This window comes from Petromyzon marinus, chromosome 77 (genome assembly GCF_048934315.1).
Source record: "Petromyzon marinus isolate PM22_M1 ecotype Great Lakes invasive population chromosome 77, UKy_Petmar_22M1.pri1.0, whole genome shotgun sequence".
NCBI lineage: Eukaryota > Metazoa > Chordata > Hyperoartia > Petromyzontiformes > Petromyzontidae > Petromyzon > Petromyzon marinus.
Window position 1 is genome coordinate 4,316,590 of NC_133743.1, and position 9,824 is coordinate 4,326,413.

At 48.0% G+C, this 9,824-nt stretch overlaps 1 protein-coding gene across 1 annotated transcript; it reads right to left on the reverse strand.

The window, feature by feature from the left end:
* LOC116957575 (trace amine-associated receptor 365-like) lies at window positions 1-1,708 on the reverse strand. Its single transcript, XM_076056753.1, has 4 exons — window positions 1,651-1,708; window positions 1,111-1,603; window positions 952-996; window positions 1-683 (listed from the first exon to the last, which is right to left on the reverse strand). Exons 1-4 carry the CDS (start codon window positions 1,706-1,708, stop codon window positions 38-40), a joined length of 1,242 nt encoding a protein of 413 aa, XP_075912868.1. The 3' UTR covers window positions 1-37.
* Between the last annotated feature and the right edge of the window lie 8,116 nt (window positions 1,709-9,824).

The window sequence follows — 9,824 nt, forward strand, 5'->3', positions numbered from 1 at the left end:
TTGACGGTCTTAAACCCCCCACGAGCGCCTGTTCCCCTCAGTCCGTGAACTCGGCATCCCTCCTGCCCTTGGCCAACTCACGGGGGCTGAAGAGGATGCCGAAGGCGCGCCGGAACGCGCGGTTGAGCGACGCATAGAGCACGGGGTTCACCGCCGAGTTCACGTAGCCCAGCCAAGTCACGCAATGCCACGTCGTGCCGTCCACGCGGGGCCCGCCAGGCAGGCCATCGGCCACTGCCGCCGAGAAGAAGGGCAGCCAGAGGGCGAAGAAGGCCCCCAGGATGACGCCCAGCGTCTTGGTGGCATTGTACTCCTGCCGCCACCTCCGCGGCGCCGACGAGGACGATGAGGCCGCTGCCATCCCCTTGGCCCCGTCGCCGCCACCAGGGGGTGCCGGCGGGCGCGACGCAATGCTCCGCGCGTGCCTGCGTGCCACGCGGTAGATGCGAGCATAGGCGGCCAGCATGATGATCATGGGCGCTACGAAGCTGCAAGAGGTGGCCGCCAGCGAGAAGGTGGCGCTCATGACGAAGGGGCAGTCGTCGGGGCAGGCGAGGGCGAGCGACGCCTCGGCGCCGACGCTCTGCAGGCCCAGCATGATGGGCGCCACGTAGAGCAGCGGCCCCAGCCAGCAGGCCACGAGCATGGCCGCGACGGCGCCGGGAGTCACGCGGGCAGTGTACCTGCGGGAGAGAGAGAGGGGGGGGGGGGGCTTGGCCGAGCATGTCCACAACGACATGCTGACATGAAGAGCCATAGACTCATACAGAGTCACACAGAGAGCCATAGACTCACACAGAGACCTTCAGGCTCACAGAGCGAGAGGCATAGACTCACAGAGTCCTGCAGACTCGCAAAGATACCCATAGACACATCATACAGAGAGCCATAGACTCGCCACACAGAGGGCCATCTCTCCTTAATCCCTCTCTTTTTCCCCACCCACCCCACCTGAGTGGGTCGCAGATGGCCACGTAGCAGTCGAAGGTGATGCAGCTGAGGTGGACAATGGAGGCGGTGGAGAGCAAGACAGAGCCATAGACTCGTCTCTCTTTCATCCCTCTCCTCATGCACGCACCTCTATACCACACCCCACCCCACCCAGCCTACCTGAGCGGGTCGCAGATGGCCACGTAACGGTCGAAGGCGATGCAGCTGAGGTGGACGATGGAGGCGGTGGAGAGCATGACGTCGAGGCACGTGTGGAGTTGGCAGAAGGTGGCTCCGTGGAGCCAGCAGCCGCGCACCGCCCGCGTGGCGCTGAACGGCACCACGACGGCGCCCACGAGGAGGTCGGCGACGGCGAGGGACAGCGCCAGGGCGTTGGTGGGGCTCCGCAGGCGCGCGAAGTAGGCGACCGCCAGCACCACGAGCGCGTTGCCCAGCACGGCGGCGGCCGACAGGAGGAGGGCCGCGGCGAGAGCAAGGGCGGCGAGGGGCGACGGCAGCGGCGGTAGCAGCGGACCGGGACCCGTGCAGTTGAATGCCCCCTGGAGGACCACACACGTGGGACCCGGCTCCGCATCGACGGGGGTGGCGGTGGAGTTGGTGTAGTCCATGTCTGCTGCTACTGCTGCGTGGTTGGTTTGGTGTTTGTCCATCCCTGCGAACGTTGGCAAGTTACAAACCACACACACAGTCACAACGCACGTTTGGTGATGGTGGTGGTAGTGATGGCGTTGGTGGTGTCGATGGTGGTGTAGTCCATGTCTACTGCTGCCTGGTTGGTTGGTTAATTTGTCCGTGCCTGCGAAAGTTGGAGAGTTACAAAGCACGCATCATGTGTGTGGTGGTGGTCGTGATGATGATGACGGTGGTACAGTGAAGGAAAAAAGTATTTGATCCCCTGCTGATTTTGTACGTTTGCCCACTGACAAAGAAATGATGAGTCTATAATTTTAATGGTTGGTTTTATTTGGACAGTGAGAGACCGAATAACAACAACAAAATCCAGAACAACGCATGTTAAAAATTTCATAAATTGATTTGCATTTTAATGTAGGGAAATAAGTATTTGACCCCTTCTCAATCAGAAAGATTTCTGGCTCCCATGTGTCTTTTATACAGGTAACGAGCTGAGATTAGGAGCACACTCTAAAAGGGAGTGCTCCTAATCTCAGCTTGTTACCTATATAAAAGACACCTGTCCACAGAAGCAATCAATCAATCAGATTCCAAACTCTCCACCATGGCCAAGACCAAAGAGCTCTCCAAGGATGTCAGGGACAAGATTGTAGACCTACACAAGGCTGGAATGGGCTACAAGACCATTGCCAAGCAGCTTGGTGAGAAGGTGACAACAGTTGGTGCGATTATTCGCAAATGGAAGAAACACAAAATAACTGTCAATCTCCCTTGGCCTGGGGCTCCATGCAAGATTTCACCTCGTGGAGTTGCAATGATCATGAGAACGGTGAGGATTCAGCCCAGAACTACACGGGAGGATCTTGTCAGTGATCTCAAGGCAGCTGGGACCATAGTCACCAAGAAAACAATTGGTAACACACTACGCCGTGAAGGACTGAAATTCTGCAGCGCCCGCAAGGTCCCCCTACTCAAGAAAGCACATATACATGCCCGTCTGAATTTTGCCAAAGAACATCTGAATGATTCAGAGGACAACTGGGTGAAAGTGTTGTGGTCAGATGAGACCAAAATGGAGTTCTTTGGCATCAACTCAATTCGCCGTGTTTGGAGGAGGAGGAATGCTGCCTATGACCCCAAGAACACCATCCCCACAGTCAAACATGGAGGTGGAAACATGCTTTGGGGGTGTTTTCTGCTAAGGGGACAGGACAACTTCACTGCATCAAAGGGACGATGGACGGAGCCATGTACCGTCAAATCTTGGGTGAGAACCTACTTCCCTCAGGGCATTGAAAATGGGTCGTGGATGGGTATTCCAGCATGACAATGACCCAAAACACACGGCCAAGGCAACAAAGGAGTGGCTCATGAAGAAGCAGATTAAGGTCCTGGAGTGGCCTAGCCAGTCTCCAGACCTTAATACCATAGAAAATCTGTGGAGGGAGCTGAAGGTTCGAATTGCCAAACGTCAGCCTCGAAGCCTTAATGACTTGGAGAAGGTCTGCAAAGAGGAGTGGGACAAAATCCCTCCTGAGATGTGTGCAAACCTGGTGGCCAACTCCAAGAAACGTCTGACCTCTGTGATTGCCAACAAGGGTTTTGCCACCAAGTACTAAGTCATGTTTTGCAGAGGGGTCAAATACTTATTTCCCTCATTAAAATGCAAATCAATTTATAACATTTTTGACATGCGTTTTTATGGTTTTTGTTGTTGTTATTCTGTCTCTCACTGTTCAAATAAACCTCCCATTAAAATTATAGACTGATCATTTCTTTGTCAGTGGGCAAACGTACAAAATCAGCAGGGGATCAAATACTTTTTTCCCTCACTGTATATGTAGCCAGTCCACTCTGCCCCTCTCCTCCCGCGGTCGCAAATCCTAACGAGGAGAAACAGATTGGCTACGTAGACAACGACAATAAATAATAAAGTTCGGAGATGAGTAGGTGTACTCTACATTGTGTTATGTCCTCTGGAGAGGTTGGAGCGACTCCACAACAGCTTAGCACCAGAGGGGGCAGTGGTTTGTGAAACGGCAAAACTTTATTGCAAAGCGTCCTTCGCAAGGGCAGTCGCGCATCTCCCTTAGCAACCAGACACACATCGCCCTCCCACGTCTACAACACCGCAGCTAAATTCCTCAGTAAGGAGTTAGCCCAAATGTCATTTATTTTAACAGTACGCTTATCACATCTAAGAACATTTAACATACGCGTAATGACTGGAATTAGGAAGCGCTCGCCCCAAGAAAATGTGCAGCCAAACGGACTTCCAGGAAGTAGGCCAAGGCCTACTATTTCCGTAGGGAGACCTCCAGGATGATTGGTAGGGAGGCAAGGTTTTGAAGGGATTAGAGGAGAGGTTCAAACGGAAAAAAGGTGGGAAGCAGAAGTTAAACCTAGAGGCGACGGTTGAGAAACGTCAAGAGAGCAGGAAGGGGATTGGCTGGGGAGAAACAGTGACAAGGTTCGAGAGAAAGGGCTCGAAGGGGTAAAAGGGGAGAGCAAAAGGGGTGGTGACGTCCGGGAGAAGGGAAGCGCTTCAGGGCACAAGAAGAAGCCGGGCCTAGAGTTGGTGCTGTCACAAAATAAAGAGGCTCTGAGCACACCGTGTGTCGGTGTCATCTCATCCGTATTGCTTAACAAACATTTGCATATCTAACGTAAAAGTTTGCCCAAATCATCTGCAGTGCCTCCTCCACTCCCTGGCAATACTGCATCAATGAAACAATGCGTACTTAGATAATAAGTAATTATAAAGTAATGTTTAATATCAAATATTATTAATATGTAAGTTATGGAAGTCTTTTTTACTTGCGATAAACATATGAAGCAATTATTCTTTCTTATATAATGTGACCTCTACATACCTCATGGGACCTCTTTTGCCAGTTCCTAAATATGAGAGTAGGTTTCCCCCCTTTTTCTGGCAACAAAACAGGTGTTGAGATGTTAAAACACCAAACTGAAACCTTTTACAAGGAATCATGTCTGCATTAACCACAATACTTGTGGTCAGAATGCAAACAAAAAACACTGAAAATTTTTGCATTGTCTTTGAAACTGATTGGTCCAAACCAGAGACAGCTTTCTTTTGTGCCTAGTCTCAAAACGGTGTTAGACCAGAGGACGCCAAAAGGTGTACAGCACAAAGACAATGCACTATCAGAGTAATGAGAGCTTGGGGTGAGCATCTACATCATGGGACCTCCTTTGCCGGTACCAAAATATGGCGTCCTCTGGTCTAACACCGGTTTGAGACTAGACTAAAAAGAAAGCTGTCTCTGGTGTGGACTAATCCGTTTCAACGACAATGCATATATTACTCTTTGGGTCTTTTGGTAAAGTTACGTAGATAGAGAAATAATAGAAATAATAAAAAAAAATCACGACATTTTGATCGCAACACAAGCAATCGTCTTCAGGTAAAAAAATACAGCCGGTGGACTGCTGACGCAGGAAGAAATATAGCGAGAGAGCTACTGCAGCCATAGGTTATAAAGGTTTGAGATGGGTACAACCCAAAGGTAAGTGGGCGGTGCTAGAGATTTGAATTGGCAAGTAAATGTAAGACCGCAGAGCTCGGTATACCTCGGCCATTGTATTGCGAGAGATTAGCATGTCACTGTTAATGTAACCCCACGGTTATGGTGCTGAAGAAGCCATTATTTTGCTCGAGATTAGAGATTAGCAGGTCAATGTGAGACAGTTCCCGCAGCAGTGGCTGTGTTAATGAGAGACATTCAGCCTATTAAACAATGAGCGCCACCACCACATCGAGGAAAAGGGAGCAGCAGCTATGTTAGTGAGACATTTAGCCTGTTAATGTAAAGACATTTAATAAGGTCATGTAACTTAGAGAGTCGGAAATAACTGCTAACATAGAAAGGTAGGATGGAAGCATCACAGCCAGTTATGACGTTACCTGATTAATAACGTCCTTCCAATGATTGCTCAGTTTGTACTGATCTTCTCGGTTTAAATTGTGTCTGTATTTATATATCTGGATTGCTTCACAAACATGTATTTGTTGATAGCCAGTGGGTTTGCATAGTATCTTCGTCTTGGAGAAATCAAGTTCATGTGTGCCCACAGCATTAGAACAATGATCAGCCACGACAGAGGTGTTGGTCCTCCCATGTTTCAGATCCGCCTTGTGTTCGCAAACACGGTCTGAGACATGTCACTTAGTTTCCCCAATGTAACTACTGCCACAAACACAGCTTAGTTTGTAGACGCCAGGGTATTGCATGTCAGGGATCACATCCTTCACAGATGGGATCAGATCACGAATTTTATGTACTGTGTTGAATCGGACCTGGATCTTGTGTTTGCTCATCATTTTGGAAATATTTTTGGTGACCCCTGCTTTGTATGGCAGGGTGATGGTTTTGATTGGGTCCTCAGGTGGTTTTCTCCCAATGGTTGGGGTGACAGCTTTACGGATTGTGCGATCTGAATATCCATTTATCTTGAGGGCTTGGTGTACGTGCTCCAGTTCACTGGCTAGGTGGTGATGGTTGGAAATGCAATGAACCCTATGGTGTAGATTTTTGATGAGGGAATTTTTCTGGGCTGGATGGTGGTGGGAGTCAGGTTTTAGATAGGCATCTGTATTGGGTGGCTTTCCTGTAGACAGTGTCCCAATGAACCATCTGATCTCTTTTCGATTAGAATGGTAACTTGCCATCCTTTTCCACCTCCATAGTGAATTTAATGGCTGGGTGTATGGAATTTACGTGCTTGAAGAATTGGTTCAGAGCTGGCAGGCCATGTGGCCAGATGACGAACGTGTCATCTACGTACCACTTCCAAAAGGAAGGACGTAGGGTGGATGTCTGCATGGCATATGTATCAAGGGAGAACCCATTGGGGTACCTTCAACTTGTTTGTAGAATGTTCCATTCCAGGTAAAGTAAGTGTTGGTGAGGCAGTGTCTCACCAGGGCATCAGCATTCAGCAGGGCATCAGCATTCAGTCCTTGTTGGACCAAATCTTCAATTATTGCAATGGTGTCAGGAACAGGAACTTTGGGATACAAAGAAACTACATCGAAACTGACAAGCAAATCACCTGGAGATAGTGAGATATCTTTAATTAGAGATACCAAGTGAGCTGAATAAGTACAGCAGAGGTGGTCTTGCAAATGAATGGAAGCAAGGTCTCAGACAGAAATCGGGCCAGTTTGTAGGTGGATGAGTCAATGGTGGAGGCGATAGGACGGAGTGGTGTACCTTTTTATGGATTTTTGGTAGGCCATAAAATCTGGGTGATCTAACAGCAGAGGGTTTTAGAGAGAGCCGCCTAGTTGGTTCGATTAAGATGTTGAATCAGTGATGATGTTGTTGGTTTTCGTAGCCAGGCAGTTGGTAGGATCTCTATTGATTTTGGTATAGCTGCCATCATTAAGTAGGTCCTGAATTTTATTACTGTATGTGGTTTTATCCATGATAACAGTGGCATTGCCCTTGTCGGCTGAGAGGACGACTATGTCATCTCTCTTTTTCAGTTGAGCAAGCTCAAAGCGGTCATCCTTACTGATATTGCTAATGGGTTTCTTAGCGTTTTTTAGGATTGCAGTGATTTCCGATCTCGCCACGTCTGCAGGAATGTGTCCCAAACCTTTAAGGGCTACATCGGCCTGGGAAATGATATCATCAACTGGGATGTGTTTAGGGGTGACTGCGAAATTCATCCCTTTAGCTATTACCAATTTTAGGCTGTCGGAAATTGGGCTGTTACTCTCATTGATAACAATCTTATCGACGTCTAACTTTTTAATGTGTGGCTCTGGCTTCTTCTTAGACAGGAGGCTGAACTTGGAAATCAGGTTCTCTTTGCATTTAGCTAACATCGAGGCGGCTGAAGAGGCTGTCGTGGTCCCAATCAGATGTAGACATTTTTTTCTGTCAATACAAAGTGTGATTGTAAGAGAGTCTTGTCTAAATTTTAAAGTTCAAATCGGAGCAATCTTATTCTCTCTGAAATCAGGGCTAGGTCGGCCCTGAACAAGATCCGTTTAGCATTAGGAGAAGTGACAGCAGCAGAAGTGAGTGTAAAGGCGATCGGTATTACCTTAGTGTCGCGGCATCTCTTCAGAAAAGTGAGCGACCCGATCAGATAAGCCTTCTTGTCTCGAAGTCTGTTAAAAGATATAATAGTTGTGTGGAAACCCTCCCCTTAGAAGCGGTTAAATATCGACTTAAAGCTTTTGTGACTGCAGGAATGCATACTCTTTTACTCTTTCGGTAAAGTCACGTAGATAGAAAAATAATATAAAATCATGACGTTTCGATCGCAACACAAGCAAGCAATCGTCTTCAGGTGAAGACAAAAGCAATCGTCTTCAGGTGAAGACGATTGGTTGTGTTGCGATCGAAACGTCGTGGTTTTTTAAAGTATTTTTTTTATCTATGTGACTTTACCGAAAGACCCAAAGAGTATTTATTTTATATTATCGGAGCTAATGTAACATGCAGCTCACCGGAACAGAGTCCACTCAAATCTCAGTTGGGGGCGCGTCCCGTACTCTACATTGCACGTGGGGGCTCGGGGGTCCAATCCCTGATCACCATTTAAATGATAAGAAATAAAAACGCACCTAGCTCTCCAAAACGGTTAACAGAGGTGAGTTTACACCGGCTACATATACTTCTGCTATTTTATATTTTACCAGGTAAGGGCCTCACTGAGCAATGTAGCTCTTTTTCAGAAATGACTTGGCCCCAAATGATAGCCCAACGAAGTGGCTTGTGATCACGTGTAAATGTATAGTAGCCAAATTCTCTAAACGCGTGTTTCTAAATATGGATGGAATCCCAGGAGGACCCGGAGAAAAATTCACACGACCACAGGGAGAACATGCAAACTCAAAATATACAAGCGTTAGTGTTGGGATCTAACCCGCAAACTCCTATATACCAGGCAAGGTAGTTCACATCTCGCCACCATCGCGCCCACCTCTGAACATATATGAATGTAGACTCAACGCTACCCGTAGAATAAACACTGCCCACAGACTCCACACTGCACCGTAGACTCAACACTCCCCACAGAATGAACACTGCCCATAGACTAAACGCTGTCCATAGACCCAACACTGCCCATAGACTCAGCACTGCCCATAGACTCAACACTGCCCATAGACCCAACACTACACCATAGACTAAACACTGCACCATAGATTCAACACTCCCTAGAGACACACAAGCAGAGAGAGACAACACAGAGACACACAGAGAGAGGCACAACATAGACACACAGAGACCCAATGCCTCTGTGTCGTGGCCTTAAATAGAGAGAGACGGGGGGGTGCAGAGAGAGAGGTGGGTCTGCTGGAGCAGAGAAATTAGCATACCCAGCAAGTCTGGTAAATTTTAGAGAGAGTTGTGTGGAAATCCACCCCGAAGCGGCCGGGGGAGAGAAAGAGCGAATGGACCTATAAGAGCCTGGTAAATTTTTAGAGAGAGAAATAGGCAGTTTAAGAAAACAAACTCAGCACATTTTTGGTAATGTAATGCTAACACAGTTAACACATAGCCTGGTTGATTGCGATCTCCAGAGATTGCTAAATTAGAAGTGTGAAACTGTGCATGGAGTTTAACACGTAGGCTTTCGCGACCAATATCATCCATAGGAGGGGTTTTTTTTGGGTTAAATCGAGTGAATGTATAAATGTTTGATTAAAACCCGCCACCACCCGACACAGTCAACGAGTCACGGTAACAAAACATGCCAATTTGTCACGAGTACAGCACACCGGTGTGTTGGAGAGCCAGGCCACAACATTTATAATCTGAGTACAATGTTTCGCCAATAATTACAACTAGCTTCATCAGGCAACAGCCAGATTTGTGAAGAAATCCACCTGTTTCGTTCCTTATATAAAGGCGTAGATGTGGTGACCACACTTCTGCGCTCTTGTGCAAAATGGGGGGGGGGGGTTAATGAGTCAACGCACATTATGCATGCACATTATACGAGCCCTTTGATATTCTCCTTCCTGTCCATTGTGTGTGTAGTGAGTCCAACTGAGTCGCAGACGTTATTCAGAGGCAACACATTTATTCGCAACACGTATATACAAAGGGGTAACTGCCACTTTACCAGATACAGCCAAGGATGGTGACCACCCGGCTAACTACACTACACATAGAAGTTACGGCTATGATGGATCGGACCCTCACTCGGGTTCCCGGCCACGTGTTGGTGCCTCTTCACACGTAGGACGTAGAGCT

Excerpts from the sequence above, each read along its gene's own strand:
- LOC116957575 (XM_076056753.1), bottom strand. The coding sequence starts at position 1,708 with ATGGACTACACCACCATCGACACCACCAACGCCATCACTACCACCACC. Across the intron at positions 997-1,110 it reads GCCATCTGCGACCCGCTCAG|CTGCATCACCTTCGACTGCT; the intron begins GTAGGCTGGGTG and ends TGTCCACCTCAG. Across the intron at positions 684-951 it reads GCCATCTGCGACCCACTCAG|GTACACTGCCCGCGTGACTC; the intron begins GTGGGGTGGGTG and ends TCTCTCCCGCAG.